Here is a 20,222-nt window from a genome sequence, read left to right on the forward strand (position 1 = left end):
AACAAAAAAAGGGACTAGTAATGTTTCACATTTGTGTTGAGGGAAACACCTTGCTATGCAGGTCCCCACCCATAAACTTTAATGATTCCTACAACTACCTGAAGATAAAGGAAACTAAATAAAAATGGACACATATAGAAGAATTTCTCCAACCTAAAAATGAACACACACACAAATATGCACTTTGCCTAGTACACACTGCACAAAGAAGCACACCCACATGCAGACAGACACCCTGACGTACCTGTTGGACCTCTGCTGCCGTACTTTTGAACAGCTCAATATATCTTCTCCCAAGGATTTCCTTGTGTTTCCTCAGAGCACACTGGGTGTGTTCCTCACAGGCAAATAAAACAAAGGCATCGCCAGTGGGACGGCCGTCTGGATAGCGAACAAATAGGATGCCATCTTTCCCTCCGCTGACCGGACATGTCTCTTTGAGGTCCTCCTCCGGGGAGAAGAAGGTGAGCACCTGCTCGTGTGTGGCGGTGAAAGGAAGACCTCGCATCCTCACTATGATCTGGTCCTCACGGGACAGGAAGATTGCTACCTCATTGGAGGTACCTGGCGCACACACACACACACACACCTATTTAATCAAGTACAGTATATACTGTAAATAGAAATGATCACACTGTAGATTAAGACAGAATTAAGTTTTCCTTCCTTCCAGCACTTTTAATGGCATATTTTCATTGGCTGTCATATTTTATAATAAATAGGAATAAACTTGACTCTCTCTTCATGATTTTGAGTGATGGTCCGGCCCTCCATTTTTATGATGATAAACATCTAAACTTAAAAGGTGAGAGCTTCTGTGAGAGCTTCTGCATATGACTAACATCTTAACTATGCATTGCTGAGAAACTTGTTACCAAATGGTATGACTGAAGTTTGGTCATAACTGCTAAATCTTTCTGCAAGTTATGATTTTCCCCTGGAGATGATGAGTGTGCTGAAAATCATCTTATGGGCATAAAATGTCCACTCCAAGAAATGTATTCAGGATGCTGGAATATGTTCAGAGCCCAGAAATCAATAAAGACAAACAAATGCACAAAACCAAACAGCAAGACATATGGTTGTGTTTCTAATCAGTTTTTAAATAATGAATTGTTGGTTTAATCTCATAACAGGATGGTGAGCAGCCAGAGCAGCACCACCAAAGAGCTTCAGGACTTAATTTGGTCAAACTATATTGGGCACAAAACACCCAACCTAATTTTACTTAATGCCTAGGTTTGCTGCCGATAAGGTAAAATAATATGTAGTACACGTGGTTATATCTGCTCACCTCCTGCTATCTTCAGGAAGTCCTCTCCTGAAGCTTTGTAAACCTGCCATTAGAAGGGAACAAGACAGAAACAAGGAATTATTGTCACTTCAGGTGTAGCTGCAATGACAGAAGTGAAAACACATAAGAGATTAGGTTCAGGTAGCGTGGCTTATTCACTTAACTAATAACAACTAGTAGGGTTCAGACGGGTTACCTCTATGTATCTGCTGCCCATGTGGTGCTTGTGTCTCTGCAGTGCCAGGTCTCTGTGTTCTTCACTGACAAAACGAACAAGAGCTTCTCCGTTCCTCCTCCCCTGAGCATTAAGACACAGGGCAGCCCCTCCTCTATACAACACAATGTACACAATGTTACAGAGTATTTTAAACCTTATGTCAGCAGCAGGTTTCAGTATATATATCATGTTGACCGATCAATACAAGTCCTTCATAAGTGAGAGTGCTGTCAATATAGCTACAACATACTTGGCAATGTTGAGTCCTCTGAAGAATCGAGCGATGTCCTGGTCAGAAGACTGCCATGGCAATCCTCTAGCTCTGATGACCGTGTTGTCACACACTTTCTCCATCTTACTGCTGCACGCACACACAAACACACACACTGAGATATTAGCGCCACAGGAGTGGATGTAGTTTATTTCAGAGGCAGAGAACAAAAATAATATTTATCTTGAGCAAACTTTACTTACCAAGTGCCAGTCTCAAACTTCTCACTAACTCTTTCCTGGGTAGAAAACTTGTGGCCTAATGGGAAAGCATTAGAGTTTCCAAAATTAGATCACAAATCCAACCACAAACTCATTTTAGTACTTTGTAATCAACATGATGGCCTCAAGTGTTAATGAACTTAGGGTTCCTTTTACAGAAATCAACATAAACAGCAAATCACTTAAGGGCTGCAACTCAATTTAATTGTGGATGACTTTGCCGTTTATTATCTCTATCTATTGATTGATTTGTTTGTTTGGCATAGAAGTCAGAAAATGGGGAAAAATGCCGGAAAATGATATTCAAATGTCCTGTTTTGTCCAACCAATAGCACATAATCCAAAGATATTCAGTTTACAAGTATGTAAACCAAAAAAAGCAGCAAATCCAACATTGGAGAAGCTGAATCTTGTTGAGATGACTCAAACGATTAATTGATTACCAAAATACTTTTACTTTTCTGTTTCAGTTCTATTTTCCTTAATTAACCTTTTAGGAGTGCCTTTGAAGTTGCACACTTTTCTTATGTGCCCTGTAAACACAGAGTAGCCATTTATGTCGAACTAACTGACAAATCCCTGATGTTTCACTTTTGTGTAAAATCACATATGGGACTCACTTAATGGCTCAGAAAGCAGGGCAAGGACAATGCTGCCCATAACCTGGACCTGCTGGACTGCTATTTCTGCAGGCAATATGGCTGACGGATCCTGTGTTGTTGAGGGATCCCACATAGCGGGCACATCAACAGGTATACTAAGAGCTGAGGAGGAGGCAGTCAAGGAAAGCAAACAAGGAACAGCCAAAAAATAAATAAAACAGTCTCAACAGTTCGGAGAGATCAAAAAAGGTTTTTGTATGTGACAATGGAGGGAAATAAAGGACACAAAAGTAGCAAGGAAGGCAAGACAAACTCACACAGAGATGTTAGTTATCCTGTTCCAGTGGGTGTGTGAGTGTGGAGTTTGTCCTGTTGGCTGAACACACACTCGTTCACCGAGCGCTTAGCAAGGTGCTGCCATTGTTTCCCTATTTGCATTTCAAAACTTCTAGTTTTGCAGCCAACACCCCGAGGCTTATAAACTTATAATGTGTGTGTTTCTGAGCGATGTGTGCTCAACAGATCAAGCTGAACATGCAGATAAATAACCATTAACTGTCTAAAATACACTTAAACATTAAATGCATTAGATATAAAGTATTAGTTCACAGACATTCGCTGGCACACCTAATGTAAACAGCTGACATAATAAAAAGATACACTCTGCCATGGTGTGTACATTCAAAGCCTTGAGGTCAGATGTGGGGAAGTGCTTCTTGAACTCTTTCCGCAGGTCAAAGAAAGAGTAGAAACAGTCTGGGACCAGGATGTTCTGGGGGGGAAGAAGTTAAAAGAACGGATGTGAACACAAGGCCAATCAACAGCTGCTGTTTTATTGCCATCGTATTGGTGTTTGCTCAAGCCAGTAGAATAATCTTTACACAGGTTCAAGACAATTTCATCCGCTTCATTGTGTAGATGTTGTTTCATGTGCACAAGTATGTGCATGGGCGTATGTCATTAGACAGGTTTGTGTTAGCGGCTCTTACACCGTGACATTAAATTCAACCAGGAGCACAGTGCTGACACAACACATCCCTTTGTGACTGTGTGAATTCTGAAGGTTCCTGCAGCGCCGAGTGAACATCCGCCCTGGCTGCAAGGCGTTCACCCATCCAGCTCACTCACCTTGCTTGCGGCCTCGGGGTGAATCACTTGGCGGATGTGAAGGGGCCCGTCTGTACACAAACACACCGACGTGCCTGCGCCCGCGCTGTTCACCTCGTTCGTCAGTTGTAGATGAAACTGCAAAAACAGGTGCCAAACATTTAGGAAAGAAATTAAAACATTCGTAATAAATCCTCAGGCAGCAGTAATAATAACTATGTAATAAAAATGCTTATATATAATGACTTCAGTGAGGTTATTACCAAGTTTAATGCGGTCTCAAGACTTGTGGCTGTGGAGACATTATCTGCTTGGGATCTATTCTCCTCTTCCACACTCTCCTCCACCCCATCCTCCTCCTCCTCCTCCTCCTCCTCTTTTTCCTCAGTTGAGTCTGAGAGGTCCGGCTTAATGAGGAGCTCATTCACCTTGCCCAACTGGTTCAGAGAAGAAGAAAAAAACACGTCAGTCTTGAAACAGAAGCCTCCATAGAAACTCACAAGCCGTAGGCTGCTACGATAGTAATAAATGTCGGTAATATAGAGCTTTATTACATTTATATCATTCCATAAAAGAACAACAAACGCAGGAACTATGTTTAAACACCTTGCAATGGAGACATCTTTAGGAGAATATATCTGTCTTCTAATTATACTGAATAACTTCTGAGCCTATTTTAAGCTCATAGATGTTTACTCACCTGAGTCACAGCATTATTATAAATGCCTGTCGTTTGTATTTGAGTCCATTTCCGACTAGAGTTGCCCTGTTTACCTGTCCGCTCCTTTATTTACCACTACAACACCTGCTTTAGAATAACGATAACTAGGTGTAATAAGAAGTCTAGTACAATGTTTTACCTTTTTGTTCTTTACATCCACGAGCTGCCAAACCAACTGCTCGAGCTCCTTCTCGTCAGATCCTAGCAGCTCTCCGCTCGCGCCAGATGTGGCGGTGAAAACCACCACCAGGTAGTCTACCTGTGCCGTCATCTGAACACAAACAGATCCCAAAAAAAACAACAAATCTAAAGCTACACAAAAGTAGGCTAAAGGACAGTAACTGGAGATACGCCGGAGAGGAGACACATGCGGGAGCCACAAGGTATAAACACCTTTACTTTGACACCTGAGCGTAAAGGTGAGGTCCGTAAATCCAAGTTTCGTCGCGTGTTGAATTTTAAGTGAAGCCTCCCGCAGTCACCATCGCGGAGTAATGGCTGAACGTTCCTCGTTTTTGTAAAGCATCTACCTGTGTGACCACGTGACTCGACCTGCCCCCTCCCTCCTTCAGGTGGTTTACTGATTAGTACGTGGCAGACCATGGAGGATATCGTGGATATCTGTACATTCTCATGCATAATACTTTTCAGTATTTAAGTAATTTAAGTATCTTACTGTATACCAATTTACAGAGCCGGAAGGTATTAAGGGTGAAATGGTTAGGCTACCGGCCTTTTTAAGGAGAATAAAAGTAATGCCACATCTCGTTGAAAGGTTTAAGTATATTGACAATAAACAACACCCAGCAAATATAACACATTTGTATTTTTAAAAATGAAATGAAATGAAAAATAAAAATAAAATAAGTGTTTCTATATGAAAATAAATTATCAAATGCCAGAACATTTATGAAGCCTGGAGTGTACCTAGTTATACTTTTACGATGTTTCATTTCAACTCATTAATTAATTTCTACATTTTAAAAACTATTATTAATTAAACAATTAAATACACCTGAAAAGTATGCACTGACTGCAACTGTATTTTGACCCTTGTTTCATTGAGAAGCATTAACATGTTATTATAATATACTAAATTATATGAATCATAACATTATAAGTGGTCATGTAGCCTATTATCTTCCATCACTTTAACAACAACAGTAATACAATTAATCATAGGCATATTGCTAATAATAATATAAATAGTAATCATTTTTGATCAGGTAAAATAATTTAGACATAAGCGTCGCTTTTATTTCCTCTTTATAGTAGGCTAATATTAATATTGTGTTATGTTAATCAATTTCGTATGTACATTTGTTTGTGTTTATGTCGGAGCGCTCTCGCTGTAGTTGATCATGCCCCGGAAGTACTCACTATCCCGGAAGTGTACCCTCGGCCCGACGGAGAGCAAAAAAGCGATGGCGGGGGACACTTCAACCGAGCTTCTTTTTATAGATACGTTTAAGCACCAGAGTGCAGAGGTAATATATCTCACGCATTACCACCCTCTCGTATATTAACTTCAGAGCTGCCTGCATTCAATACTCATAGCGCGCATATTGAGGAGTTTTGAAGATTGATGCTAAACTTCCAAGCTAGCGATGTCAACATAGCTAACATTAGCAGTTGTGTCGTGGTTGTCGCGATAACGTTGCAATTCACAGCTTGTATTGCACTACACACTTGACTAAATCTACACATAATTGCACTAAATATATCAGTTAAATGTAATTGTATTTACATAATGAAAGCACGCCCCGCCGCTGTTGTTTATTGCACATTTGCGCATTTTGTTTGCATGTAAGCTTTGTGGCTAATGCTAACTGTAAAGTCTCCCTACGACCGTCTTTACTTCACCAAAATAGACTGTTCTGGTCTGTAGTATTAGTTTTGGTTCGTGTGGTTACTGAAGACATGTATTATCTTAATGTTTGTATTGATTATGATGTTCAATGTTCTTCAGTTAACCAACGTAGATGTGGTGCGGTTTCCTTGCGGGGTGCTGATCACTGAAGTGCGGGTCATTCCTCCAGGGATCAAAGCACACAGCAACGTACCTGACAACAGAGCATTTGGGTAAGAGCAATATTGCAAACTCAAACATAAATACAGTAAGTAGCCAGTGTATTAGGTCCACCTATATCAACCAAATGCAGCTTATAAAGGCAACCTTGCAATAAACCTTTCCTTCCAATAGGTTGTAATTTCTATTAATCACATTGGGTATTGATTACATTACATTACAGTCATTTAGCAGACACTTTTATCCAAAGCGATTTACAATTCAGTATCTATCTATAGTAGACGCAGCTATGGGAGCAATTTTTGGGGTTAAGTGTCTTGCTCAAGGACACATTGACATGAGGCTAGTAGAGCCGGGGATCAAACCGCTGACCCTCTGATTGAAAGGCAGCCCTGCTCTCCACTTATCCCTGGTCACCCAGTGGTAACACCCCTGATTGTAACATGACAGATTCACGATGAATACAGTTTATCTCTGTTATCATAAAATTCAGTGTTTCCTCTAACGGAAAGTTGACTGCCGAACAGCAAAGTATTTCTTCAAAGTGTGGTATACAGATTGTAAATCTGGGGAAAAAGAGAGCATTGGTATTGTATGGTATTGTATAGTATCAGCAGATACCCACACTCAAGGTATCAGAGACAGAGAAAAGTTGGATGGCTCATCCCTTGTTGCAGGAAATCCTTAACCTCATTGGCAATGCTAGTTCGCCTCTGGAGACGTTTGTTTGCTTCTGATACCAGAGCTGTATGTGTGTGCCTGTAGAAAAGTAGTTTGACACCTGAGCTTCTTTGATGTGTGGATCTTGATTCCCACTGAGCCTGTTGGGTATGTGTGATGTAATTTAAGTGAACGAATGGGCTCAGTGCTCATCAATGAATAGACCAAAGCAGGTCATGACTCTATGTTGTTTAGGGGTTGTACCATTATGAATATAATCCTCTATCAGGGTTTATGTCATAATATGTGTCGCAGTATTGCTATACAGTTGTGATGAAGTGAATTGAGTCAAAAATCTGTTGTTTAGCTCATTATGGATAATGCCTGTTTTGCCTAATTCAGCAAATTAAATAAAACATGTATATTGTCTCATATTACACACATTTGTTGTGCTAGTTATTGGATAAACATGTACAATCTAATGCAGACAAATACAACTGTTCTGCCATAAAGTCTATGTTTTTAAGACCTTTTATTTTTTTGCTTTTTGTTGACACTGTCATAGAGGTGTTAGGTGATTTAGATGTTTTAGCACTGAGGTCATAGTGCTGCTCATATTCTTCCCCTTCTTATGTGAGTAGGGACAAAAACAATTTAAACTGCTTTCTATATGATGCAGTCCAGTACAACACCACCCATAGGATCACAATAACAGAATGATTAAAAAAAAAGAGCTGTTGTATTTGCATTGCAATAGATTGTACAAGTGTACCTAATAAAGTGGCCACTGACTATATTGTCATAATGATCGCCGACTCCAATGTTGATGTTTAACTTAATACTCAATAAAGTTGTCTGGAGAGAAGGAGATTGAGCCATGACTGCCACATTATTTTGTGTGTGTGTGTGTGTGTGTGTGTGTGTGTGTGTGTGTGTGTGTGTGTGTGTGTGTGTGTGTGTGTGTGTTTGTTACTGTGTTTCCAGGGAGACGTCACCTCATGCCTTCCAGTTAGAGCTGTTCTTTAATAATGCCACCAAACCCAACAACCCCACGTTCCACCGACTGGGCAGGTCAGAATGATTTTCACTCCCCCATCTTCTTTTGTTTCTGTATTACTTTGAACCTCTCCACCATCTCTGTGTTTCCTGGTCATGTTCCAAAAGTGCTTAAGATGCAGATGTCTGTCTCACCTGTAGAACCAGTCGCGGTAGCATCTGAGCCCTGTTCTCAGACCAGAGTGGTGGGTGCGTGTGTGCACCTGCACCCACCCATATTCACATCTCTTTGTTCCCATGCTGGCTAACTGGTCTCTCCAGAAACTCAACCTCGCCCACAAAGTAGCTGAAAGTGACAGACAAAACGTATAGGTCCTGGTGTGATAGATGAAGAGTGGAATGATTGAGTCCAACATTTTTATTCTGCCGTCATAATAACAGAGGTGTGCACAGTAGCACCAGAGTGTCGACTTGTATTGAGAGGCGTCTATTGTGTAAGAGTTTTTGAAAACTGTAAATACGACACACCCAAGTTATTATCTCTGCTGGGAAAGTTGGGAGTAGATTATTTATTTTTTTTAAACCGGTCTGGTTGCTATTTTAAGATTCTTCCAAATGTCAAAAACAAATTTGACTGAAATGTTTGTGGACAACAATCGTTTTTTCCAGCTGAGGTGATAATCAGGATATAGATGATCTAGATAACCATGATAATGCAGTTTTGCCTTTTTTATGTTTAAGATGAGTTTTTTTGTGGCATTTTGCCTTTTTGTGACATGAAATAAGACAGTATGGGTGTATTGGATGACCACACAGTGGCTCTAAGGCCTGTCACAATAACTCATTTTGTTGGATGATATTTTGTCCCAGAAATAATTGCGATAAACAATATTATTGTTATTTTATGGCAGATTTTCCTTCATTAGATAAAAGAGAGGTGATGGGGAATGAGGGGAAAGAGAGATGAAGCATGATCGGAGTGCTCTTTAAACATAATTACACAGCAATATTGTGGTATTTTTTTTAAAGAAATGTATCAGATTGCTGCTAAACCTTATTTTAAAGTCTCATACTATTTTCGAACACTAAAATTTCCAAGATGATGAACAAACGTACGCAAGTTCAGGAATTTCCCTTTGTGAATATTTGCACTAATGTTTGAATCTTCTCTGTGTTGCTTTCTGCCGTCAGTCTGGAATATGACGAGAACAAGTCCATCGTGTTCAGACCCAGTGGAAAGGTAAACGCTCGTCCAGAAACGAGATGATTTGTATTTCTTCTTTTGATTTGTGAATACCTAAATGGGTTTTTTGCATGCAGGTGAACACAGACGGCCTGGTGCTGCGAGGCTGGTACACCAGTCTGACTATAGCAGTGTACGGGACAGCAGAGCGCTCGCATGGACATGACCAGTCCTCACCCCCTCCTCCTCCACCCCCACCCCCACAACAGCCAAGCGGGCCTAAGCGGCTCATTAAACAAGGTAACTAACTGAAACATCCAATGAACAGGTTATCGCTTGTTTTCCCTAATTTGCTTGTTATGATGTCAATCTATTGTTTTTTTGTTGTTTTTTCAGAGTGGGAAAAAGATGACCAGTATAATGGTAGCCCACCCAGACCAGCACCCAGAGGGCCTCGTACTCCACCTGGGCCTCCGCCCCCGGATGATGATGATGAAGAGCAGGTCCAAGTGACGGGTAAGAACTGCACACATCCGTCACATTATATCTGCCACCATTGATAAAAGACACACTGCCGTAGTTTAAGCATCTGTTAGGTTGATGCTTCTCATAATTAAATGTTGCATCAGTGATTCTCCTTAATTAAAGGGAAAGTTATAATTTGAGAAAGTTTCACATTAGTCACCCTGCAATCTCCTTGTCAGTGTCGTTATGAAATCCAGTGTTTCTACCATCAGTTACATTTATTCTGTTACAGCAGAGGCCGACTTCATTTTTAGCCCCATATGATAAAGTACCTTTTGTATTGTTTTGGATGTTTTATCCCATTTGCTTCAATCTGTGTACTTTACACCAGAATTGGTTATAGTAAAGTTTTTTTGATTTTCATAATTAGCTGGTTGCTCCAAAGTTTCAGTTCATTTCAGTACAATAAGAAAAAGTAACACAGTTGAATCTTGCTTGTGCTACATTTGTCTCAGGTCCCCCAGTGTTGCATGGTATTATGGTTGTTAGTGTATTTGAAAATGCTGACTAAGTATTCTTGTACAGGTAAAGGGTACATCATGTTCACTGTGTTGCGTTACATTTCCCAAGCAAGTCTCTGCATGCCGATTATCTCAATGAACTGAAAATTTTGAAACAGTGGCAGCCTGCCAGGTGAGAAAACACATTTTAAACAACTGTCATGCTTGGATAATGGCTGGCCTTCATGAAAAGTATAAGCATTGTGTTAAAACATGCAAAAACACAGGCATTGAACCTTAAGCTTTTTTGCATAAGTAGGCCTCTACTTCTCTAGATAATGCATAGTTTGCATGTTGGTATGTGCCCTGTGGGGATGTAAGGTGAACTGTGTGCCCTCCGGTCTCCCTTGTGACATTTATAGTGGGCGTGGTCAAAGATGAGCCGAGCGAGGGCCGCGACGACTACCTGGAGGCCGTGTCCCCCGAGAGATCGCTGCTTGCTGATGAACCGTACTCGGATGCGGAACCAGAGGAAGAAGGGGAGGAGGAGGAAGAGGAGGAGCAAGAGGAGGAAGAAGATGCAGGGACCGAGGGGAGCATTCTGGAAGAGGACGAAGAAGTGGAGGAGGAGGATGAGGGTGAGGACGAGGAAGAGGAGATGGAGGAAGGTATGGGGAGTTATTTTGTGAGAGTAGGATAGTCTGCAATCCCAAATGGATGCCCGGCCCCTGAACCTCTTGGTGCTGCAAACTCATCAGACTCCCTTGGGGGATGGGGGCATGGGAGCAGGGTCCATTTGGGACTGAGTGACAGTTGGGGGCAGAGTGTGAGCACTCTGGCATGCTGCCTCCATCGACAACCGCTGGGTGCTCCAAACTCTGTGAGTCCGCCCCCGGGCTACTCGGAGGGCTTATGATCAACATTCATAAGCTTGTCATGTGGAGGTCTACCTCACACATCCTCACAGCCATGGCTGATGCTTGTGCTGTAGACATCCTGCATGTCAAACTTAACCCAGCATGTTTGGAGTGATGAAGCGAGAAGGTTTGTCTGTGTGAGTTTGTGAATGAGCAAGAGAATCTGTAGTAGCCGCTGGCCTCCTCATTTTCATTCATTTCTACACAGATATTTTACAAACGGTTGAAGAATCGTACGTATTTTGTCCATAATAGAGTCATTGTTGTCTTTCGTCCCTCCCACCCTTTTCAGGTGATGACGGCTATGAGCAGATTTCCAGCGATGAGGATGATCTGGATAACGGTAACTTCAAGCTGCCCAACTTTGACATAGACTACACTCCTGAGGACCTGGCATCAGTCCCACCTGTTCAGTATGACCCGTATGAGAGAGAACTCAGACCCCTGCTCTACTTCACCCCTCCATACAAGACCCGCTTTGACACCCAGTTTGAGAAGGCCCGCGTGGAGGAACCCAGGGACCCCGGTGGAACAGAATCACCTGCAGGCGGAGAGGAGGCTGAGGCCGTGGCCCAGCTGAAAGAACTACTGGCTAGTATTGGAGATGACAGAGACGTCCGCTGGGTCACGGCTCTGGAACAGGCACCTGCACTCCTGGCTAAAGGGTTGGCTTATTTAATCAAACAAGGAGAGGGTGAGATGGAGGGACCTGTTGGAGTTTTAGTCAAATGGGCGCTCCAAGCTCTGAGTATGGAGATTGCTCTCACACAGCCCATTGCCCTTAATCTCAGACAGTTGAAAGCCGGTGCCAAGCTAGCGTCACACCTCGCAGAGTGTCCTCAGGGCCTCTCGGTGCTGCTGCGCGAAGGGGCCTTGGGTGTGCTGCTGGAGTTGGTTCAAGCCGACCATGTCTCCTCCACACTGAAGCTGAATATCCTGAGAGCTCTTGGGGCTCTGACCAGCGCTCCTGCTGGCGCCGAGGCTTTCCTACATACTGGAGAATCAGAGAAGAGTGGCTATCAGGTGAGCATCACAAAGTATACAGACTTGAAAAAGTTCTTTGTCAACACCGTTTCATTATATACAGATTCTCTTCTACATTTATCTTGCAGGGATGCCAGATCTAGAGAATAAGAATAGATAACAATACAATGAAAAATCTTCATCTGACAAGCTGTATGTCTTTTATAGCGTTTAGTCCAGCTGTTTCTGCGTGAAGAAACAGTGAGGGTCATAACAGCTGGCAACACCATATTGCAGAAAAGCCACATGTATGAGATACTGGTCGACCTGCAGCGTGCAGCAGCAGCATGGAGTGAACCCCAGCAGGTAGACACTCGCACTCATTCTCACAAACATGCTACTAGCCGCAAAGTCATAGTACATTTTCATTATTATCATGACATATGATTCTCAGGAGGAGATGGAGGATGCAGACATCCCCATGGAGGAGGAACCGTCGCTAAGCTCCTCCCCTGTGAGCGAGGCAGAGCTCGATAGGCTGGCCGGGGTTTTGGAGGAGTTACATCACCTGCTAGAGACGGCCCCTTACTGCATGGTGCAGCCCCCTGGAAAAGCCTTCCCTACCACCGCTAGAATAACAGGACCACAGGAAAGGGACGATCCGTACCCAACACTGTACAGGTATACTTCACCTCAAACCTCACTATATAACGTTGAATGTAGTTTGGATTTGTATTAATGCATTTTTCTCCTTTCTCAGGTATATGCATGCGTGCCATTTCCTGGAGAGCACCGCGGCGGTGATGTCCGCGGCTGCAGCGGCCGGTCATTTGGGGATCACCCAAGCTGTTCGAGAGCTCCTGCGCTTCCTGTCGCTCACCCAGTCGGGTCTGCTCTTCCTCCTTGCCCAGCCCACTCCCACCAACCTGCTACTGCGTCTCTTGGCATCGGTGGCGGAAGCCGAGAGCGAGGAGACCACCTTCACGGGGGGAGAGGGAGGTGTGTCGGGGCCAGGGTTCGGCGAAGAGGGCTTCGGCGTGTGGCTGATGCAGGCGCTGCACGCTCTGCAGGGCGTGTCGGAGCTCATGAGCCACGTGGCTGCAGGAGGAGACGGAGGAGCCGGGCTAGATGAAGGGGACAATGCGGAGGTGCTGGGAATGCTCCACGCACTCTACCTGATGACCTTCACGCAGACTGGTCGCAGCGCTGTGGCCCACATCCTCAGCCTGGACAACAACCTGTCATGTCTGGTCACTCTGCTCCAGCACCACAGCAAGGACGGACAGGGGTACAGCTGGCTTCTTCTTCTAGTGTCTCTTTCTGTGTGACTTCAGGCACCTGTGTGTTGATTAACGAGTACTTCTTTTTGTGTCTTTTCTTTAAGTGAGGCCAAAGCTCGCAAAGCAGTGACATATAATTATGCCTGTATGCTGGTGTTACTGGTAGTGCAGAGCTCTAATGAGCTGCGTACGATGGAACAATATGCTGCCCCTCTACTCGCCATCGCCAAGGCTGATGACACCAATGCCAAGTTACAGGGTAAATATTATCAGTGTTGTATGAAGCTATCATGACATGTGTGACACTTTTTGTGTTTTTTTTTTTTTTTATTGTTAATGTTTTGTTCTTCATTTGATCTTCAGAGCTTAGTAAATGGCTTGAGCCTTTGGAAAAACTTCGCTTTGAGATTGGCAGCATTCCTACTCTCATAGACTACATAAAACAGGTACAGGTCTCTACCTCAATATACCAACTGCTGAGGTAAAGCAACACTTCAATACATTTTCAGTAACTGTGAGCTTTCATGTCGCCACTTTACCGACAGACAGTCCAAGGATTTGTCTATAACATTTGATTCAGGAAGTCCATTCATTCTTTTAGTGAAGGAATCAAGGTCTCTGAGTACAGGTTCATTAGTTTTATTTAATCAAGATTTGTAGAGCTTATTTAATATTCATGTCAGAGGAAAACAGTATTGTCACCAGTTATAACCAGGCCGGCTCATTCTAAAACCTATGTAAGAATGCACACTTTACAAACAACAAAACTGTTACCAAAACAAGAACTATGTCTTTAAGTCACACACTCAACGATATGTTTTTGTCTAATTTTGTACCTTAAAGCCACTAGAAATACAGTACATCTCTTTGGAATGCAGAGCTTCACCGACAAGTCTGAACTGCTCAAACATATACCTGCTGTGTAGCATATTTAAGTCGAGGCTTTATGCAAATAACAGCGCTATATGTCATTTTAAATGTGTGTCTTCTCTTGACTTCAGAATGTGGAAAATGTGTTGACAGCTGAGGGAACTGGACTCGTCACTGCTCTCAGGGTGCTTTGCCACATCGCCTGCCCCCCACCTGCTGTAGAGGGTAAAGCTGGTTACCGTGTTCATTGATGTTGACTGCAACAGTTACAGAAGAGACAGCTGTTTTTTTACAATGTTTTCCTCCTGTCTACAGGTCAGCAGAGGGATCTTAAGTGGAGTCTTGCAGGGGTCCAGCTGTTTTCCGGCGAGGGTCTGGATATGTGCGTGCGTGTTTTACAGAAGCTGTGCAGCCTGTTGCTGCAGCCGTGGCGCGTGCACGGACACATGGGTCCCACGCCGCAGCGCTGCATGATCCTCAGCATATGCATCGGCACACTTCGATTGCTGCGCACCATGCTGATGGAGCTGCTGCGCGGGGGAGCGTTCCAATTCAGGGACACTCGTGTGGCCAGCGTGTTGGTGACGCTCCACATGATAGTCTGCTCCATCCCCGCGTCCGGACGCCTAGACGGAGAGGAGACGAGAGTACAGGCGCTCATCGTTGACGTGCTGCTCACCTTCACGCAGGGTGTTAATGAAGAGGTGTGTGAACGAGATAAACATATGTTTAGTTCAGCTAAGAATATGGTGCAAAAAGTCTCAATTTGTGGGTTTTGTTGTAGGTGACCCATACAGAAGAGACTCTGGCCAGTAACACGTGGTCTCTGATGCTAAAGGAGGTTTTGGGCTCACTGCTGAAAGCTCCTGAAGGTGTGTTCTCTGGTTTGACGTTGCTCTCTGAGCTCCTGCCTCTTCCACTGCCAATGCAGAGCACTCAGGTAACTCATCCTATCCAACTGGTCGCCCCATCTGTCCCGTACTTAATTCTGATGGATTGAAAATGATAAAACATGAATCGATCTTTGGCTCTCTAGGTGATATCGGTCCAAGATGTGGCTGTAGCCTTAAACACGAGGAAGCTGTGGAGCATGCACATACGGGCGCAGTGGAAAGTGCTTTCCGAGGCGCTGAGGTGCGTGTGCGCCACCAGCTGCCCTCCTTTCCTGGCCATGCTGAGGAGAATGTGTGTACAGCTGGCGGATCTGTCCTCACCCGCTGCACTACTCATCAAGAAGACCCTGCTGGAGCTGCTGCTGGAGGAGCTGCAGCCGTGAGTGACAAACACACACACACACACGCAGTTGTTTGTGTTTATGCTCTGAATTGTATTTTAAGTGTATGCGATGTGCTCACTGCAGGGCGGAGGGGAAAGCTGTGTGCTGGGGCCAGGTCCTGCGTCTGCTTTCTTTGATGGACGCGCTGGTGTCACAGAAAGCTTGTAAGAGCGCAGCGCTTCACCTTCTGTCCGGGTCCGTGTCTGGAGATGAACAACTGGCCGATGTGTTCCCCTTGCTGCTGTCTCTGTTGGTTCCTCCAGCTGACCACTCCCTACAGCAGCAGCAATGCAGCGAACTAGTGGGGACAATATTACTGTCACTGTGTGACCAGGTAAGAACTACATGAAGTTAAAGCACATGTGTAAACAAGTCCTTACAGGAAAAAAAAGCAAAGCCTAAAAAAAACATCTCAATCTCCATCTTCACCAGGACATTTCTCTGGTGGTTTCTCCGCCTGGTGAAAGCTGTGTGTCAGAGGCTGAGCAGCTGGCCAATTCACTTCCAGGGCGGGAGATGATGCCGTCAGTGTGCAACGCCTTGATGGAGGTTTTGGGGAATTCAGAGAGCAGCGTCCCACTCCTCCTCACCTGTATCAGGACTTTGACATTCCTCACCGAGCACGATTATGGACTCTACCACCTCAAAGTGTAAAAGACAACTTCTTCTTGTTTGTTGGCATTACCTCTGTCTTTCTTTATAGCCTCCTCTCTTTCTACAGGGCATAGCGTCCCCTTCTCAGTCAAACAACACTTTGACTAAATCACTTAATTTTTGTTTCAGAGCTCTGAAGAAGTATAGTATTGGTCTATGCTCCCTGTTGAAGAGGTTGGTGTTGAACTTCAACAAGGACTCAGCAGATCTGCTGTCAGCTCTTCTTGACTTCCTGAGACAGATCGTCAACACAGAAACAATGGTCTGTACCTGTTTTTTTTAGGTTTTTATGCTTACAGGTATCATAAAAAAGTGCGTTAAGTCTGAATTCGTTGGCACGTGGGAGGAGTGTCTAAATGACTAATTGTGCAAGACTTTGCATTGAACATAGTATGTGATAGTTGGATTTTATCGTTGGATCTGTCTGTGTTGTAATCCAGTGTGTAGATGAGGCCCAGGGGTCCGGCGAGGAGTCCGTCTTTGCTCCTCCACGGCTGCTAACGGGCTCTGAGATGAAAGCTCTGCTGCAGTGGGAGCAGTCCGAATCCCATCCGCTCCTGACTTTAGAGAAACAGATTACGGTACAGTTTATACACTTTGTGTATCGTTTTTTTTTTTTTTAAAATGGTGTTGATGCTGCCTTGGCATTTAGCTAACTGTAACTCTTGTGTCTGTAGAAACTATGTAAGGAAGATGATTCATTGGAGACGATGTTGGAGACAGTGGTTGTGCTGAGGCAGACGCTGGAGACAGCCACAGACGCACCCCCTGCAGCGGACACTGAGCCCACTCTGCCAGCACCCGAGGCACTCGCGGCCCAGTTTAATCACAGGTACATACATCAAGCCATCAATCACAGGGAGGCACTCACCATCCCAGCCAACCTGATATAGATGATGTACTAAAATGTGCCTTGTTCATCACTTTTGTTGAAAGTGAGAGGAAACAACTGGATGTGATTAAAGGTACATCATTCTTCTCTGCGTTGTTCTCTGTAGGACGGTGTTCCTTCTGTCAGAAGCTCTGGATGAGCAGCTGAAGACTCTATGGTTCTCCCCGTTCCAGACTGATGACATTGAAGCAGACCTTGATATGGTACGTGTTTACATACACTTTCATCACACTGTGGCAAAAGTTAGACTTCAGATTCTGAATTCTCTTATTTTCTCTTCAATGTGGTCAAAGTATCAGCAGCAAGAATGTTATAATGTGCAACAATTGTAAATTTTACAAAATTGAAATAATGACTGCTTTGCTACAATAACTGTACTAGTGTGAAAAACTGGTTTAAACCAGAGGTATTTCCAAACGTAACACTGATTCACTGTGGATTAACTCACGTTAAGTGTCTTTCTTGACCATGTACAGTTATGAAGGCCTGTGTCTGTCTGCATGGGGATGGACAGTAAGTCTGTAATTGGCACTTTGTGTGTGGCAGGTGAAGGTGGATCTGGTGGGTCTGGCTCAGGCGTGTTGTCCAGAACTGGACCTGAAGGCAGAGCTGGAGCGCTCCTTCATGTCTGAGCCCTCCTCTCCCGGTGACAATAAGGCTCCAAAAGGCTTCCGACTGGGCAAACACAAGCATGAGACGTTCATTACAAGGTACACTTCCAGTGTTTGGTCACATTTGTTCTGTATTCATTGCAGAGAACTAACATCTTGATTCTTGTTTTAATCAACCGATCGAATGCTCATCTCGTGCTCGTCTCGTGCTCGTCTCTGCAGCGGTAAATCCGACTACATTGAGCCCGCTAAGAGAGCCCACATCATGGCCGCTCCTCGTGGCCGCGGAGGTCGAGGAGGCTTTGGACAGAATCTCTGCCGACCCCACGATATCTTCCGCCAACGCAAACAGAACACCTCTCGTCCTCCCAGCATGCATGTTGATGACTTTGTGGCGGCGGAGTTTAAAGACATTACAACACCTCTTGGGCTTTTGCCTCCTAAACGGCCCCCCAAGAGCTCCCCTAAACCCCCCACCAGAGGACTGTTCACTGGTAACAGAGGCAGAGGCACCTTCCACAGCCAGACTCGCTTTTTCACTCCCCCACAACCTAAAGGTGTACTGCTGTCAGGTACGTACACACACACACACACACACACACACACACACACACACAGACACTCCACCCTGTTGAATAAAAGGTTTCTTGTGTTCATTTGATAAGACCTGTGTTTATGATCCTCCAGGTTAGTGTAGTTTCAGCTTATGTCAAAAAAAATAATATATATATATATATATATATATATATATATATATATATATATAATATAAAAAAATATATATTTTTTTATATATATATATATATATATATATATAAATATAAAAAAATATATATTTTTTTTAAATCATGGTAATTTTGGTGGTAGAGAACATGTAATTTATCTTTTTGTGTTCCTACTAAATGTTACAATTCATTGCCTGTATAATAATTGCCCAGATAGTACACTAACATTAGTGTACAGTGTGTTTTTTACATTTTTTTTTTACATACTCAGCATAAGATGTGATGAAACCTCACCTCTGAAAAAGCTAGTTAGTGAACCTTGAGTTAAGATGGTGTGAACAGTGTGTAGTAGTAATATTGAATTTGGGTGTACTGCAGTTCAGAGCCACCTATTGGCCGGTAGAGAGAGCTAATTGCTGTATTTTGGTGCTGTAGGTAACTACACTCGCCGAGATGGAGGCCGTGGTTCCTCATGGAGCGGCCAAGTTCCAGCTGTCACTCACAGAGGAACCTACAGTGAACCCCGCGGAGGCCAGAGCAACTTCACACGTGGACCGCTGCCCTCCAGACAACCCCCAGCAAGTATGAAGCACAAAAAAAACACATACTTTTTGTTGATTTTTGCGCAATGAACAATGAACTTAAAATGCTGTTTTTGTCTCTGTTTGTCAGGTGCATATCGGCTGGCTCCACGCGACAGACCCCAGAGGGGAAGAGGAGGCGCCGGGCTGTCTTGGCTCAGTGGGGGAGGAGGCGGTGGCAGCGCTGGAGGAGGTGGAGGTGGTGGTGGAGGAGGTGGAGGAGGGGGGAGAGGATCTCAGGGGAGCAAATTCAGTGGTGGGGGAGGGAGTGGAGGTGGGAGGGGCAGACATGTTCGCTCCTTCACCAGGTAAACTCACCTGGGTAATGACTGCAGCCTCTCACGGCAACATATGGACCAATCAGGATATTATATATACACCGTCTACATGGAAAGTTGGTGGATGATGTCGCAATGGCGTAAAGACTCTGTGTTGATGTTTTATGTTTTGTTATCATGAGTTGTATTCGGAGAATAAAGGTCATAGTAACTACGCTTACACTTTTGATTTTGAGCAGACATCAGATGAAATAATTAACCGATGCAGACAGATTATCTTTAAACGAGCTTTCCTCGTAGAACTTATTACCTGTAGCAGAAAAAGCGACGCTTGGAACAAATGTTCCACTGAGCATCACTAAAAGGACCAAATTATACCACGCTGAAGGTTCTTTAGATGCATGACAAGAATTTAGTGTGAAAAGACTACAATACAGCCTGAGGTGGCCATTTAAAACAATCTTTAGGAATAGTTCCTTGTGTTTATGGACTGAAAGTGGTAACAAAGGTAGTATTTGTGAGACAGAAAGGGGCACAATGTACATGCCTGTGCCAACTGCAACTCTTCCAGGTAACCACACTGTCAGAGGTTACATTGTTAGTGCTGCATGCAGTCCTCTAGTCACGGTGGAGACTATCACATCCAAACGGTACTATTCAGTATAACATAAAAGCTATGCTAGCCTCCAAGATTTTGATTTGTATGCTTTGTTTTTCATACATTAGACTGACAAACTTATCAAAGATTACACATTGTTAGTGAAGAATGATTACCAACATTTTAGGTCAAGTTAAAATAAATTTAGAAGTTCTTGTTTAACAGTTTTTTTCAGGACACTCGAGAGTCATTTAACAAACCTTTTCTAAGCATAAAATACTGCATCAAATTGATAAGTGAGGAAACTAGAA

General features: G+C 43.7%; 2 protein-coding genes across 5 annotated transcripts in view; one reads left to right on the forward strand and one right to left on the reverse strand.

Annotated features, from left to right (window-relative positions):
• The window catches only part of esrp1 (epithelial splicing regulatory protein 1), a 10,512-nt gene extending 5,605 nt beyond the window's left edge, over window positions 1-4,907 (reverse strand). For all 4 annotated transcript variants that reach the window (XM_068735085.1, XM_068735086.1, XM_068735083.1 and 1 more), the window contains exons 1-10: window positions 4,573-4,907; window positions 3,976-4,149; window positions 3,734-3,850; window positions 3,266-3,377; window positions 2,624-2,767; window positions 1,986-2,040; window positions 1,762-1,872; window positions 1,491-1,623; window positions 1,295-1,337; window positions 245-564 (exon numbers count right to left, since the gene is read on the reverse strand). In XM_068735085.1, coding sequence (XP_068591186.1) covers window positions 245-564; window positions 1,295-1,337; window positions 1,491-1,623; window positions 1,762-1,872; window positions 1,986-2,040; window positions 2,624-2,767; window positions 3,266-3,377; window positions 3,734-3,850; window positions 3,976-4,149; window positions 4,573-4,704 — 1,341 coding nt within the window. In that variant the 5' untranslated portion in view covers window positions 4,705-4,907. The remainder of the gene's footprint in view (window positions 1-244; window positions 565-1,294; window positions 1,338-1,490; window positions 1,624-1,761; window positions 1,873-1,985; window positions 2,041-2,623; window positions 2,768-3,265; window positions 3,378-3,733; window positions 3,851-3,975; window positions 4,150-4,572) is intronic.
• Window positions 4,908-5,835: 928 nt separating this feature from the next.
• virma (vir like m6A methyltransferase associated) lies at window positions 5,836-19,528 on the forward strand. The gene is made up of 27 exons (XM_068735756.1): window positions 5,836-5,920; window positions 6,403-6,515; window positions 8,107-8,193; window positions 9,310-9,358; window positions 9,439-9,601; window positions 9,698-9,817; window positions 10,689-10,904; window positions 11,476-12,206; window positions 12,375-12,512; window positions 12,601-12,827; window positions 12,907-13,434; window positions 13,531-13,685; window positions 13,790-13,872; window positions 14,428-14,521; window positions 14,612-15,000; window positions 15,081-15,236; window positions 15,333-15,568; window positions 15,657-15,906; window positions 16,005-16,222; window positions 16,356-16,488; window positions 16,667-16,807; window positions 16,904-17,058; window positions 17,225-17,321; window positions 17,665-17,828; window positions 17,952-18,301; window positions 18,890-19,036; window positions 19,127-19,528. The coding sequence occupies exons 1-27, from the start codon at window positions 5,858-5,860 to the stop codon at window positions 19,345-19,347; spliced, it is 5,424 nt and encodes a 1,807-aa protein (XP_068591857.1). The 5' UTR covers window positions 5,836-5,857; the 3' UTR covers window positions 19,348-19,528.
• The last annotated feature ends 694 nt before the right edge of the window (window positions 19,529-20,222 follow it).

This window comes from Cebidichthys violaceus, unplaced genomic scaffold (assembly GCF_023349555.1).
Source record: "Cebidichthys violaceus isolate CVI_PGR_0920_01 unplaced genomic scaffold, fCebVio1.0.p SCAF_7, whole genome shotgun sequence".
Classification (NCBI taxonomy): Eukaryota; Metazoa; Chordata; class Actinopteri; order Perciformes; family Stichaeidae; genus Cebidichthys; species Cebidichthys violaceus.

Bases quoted from the DNA above. Each gene is read 5' to 3' on its own strand.
- virma (XM_068735756.1), top strand. From the start codon at position 5,858: ATGGCGGGGGACACTTCAACCGAGCTTCTTTTTATAGATACGTTTAAG. The intron at 13,873-14,427 runs GTACAGGTCTCT...TCTTGACTTCAG, and splicing joins TCATAGACTACATAAAACAG to AATGTGGAAAATGTGTTGAC. The intron at 17,059-17,224 runs GTACATACATCA...TGTTCTCTGTAG, and splicing joins GCGGCCCAGTTTAATCACAG to GACGGTGTTCCTTCTGTCAG.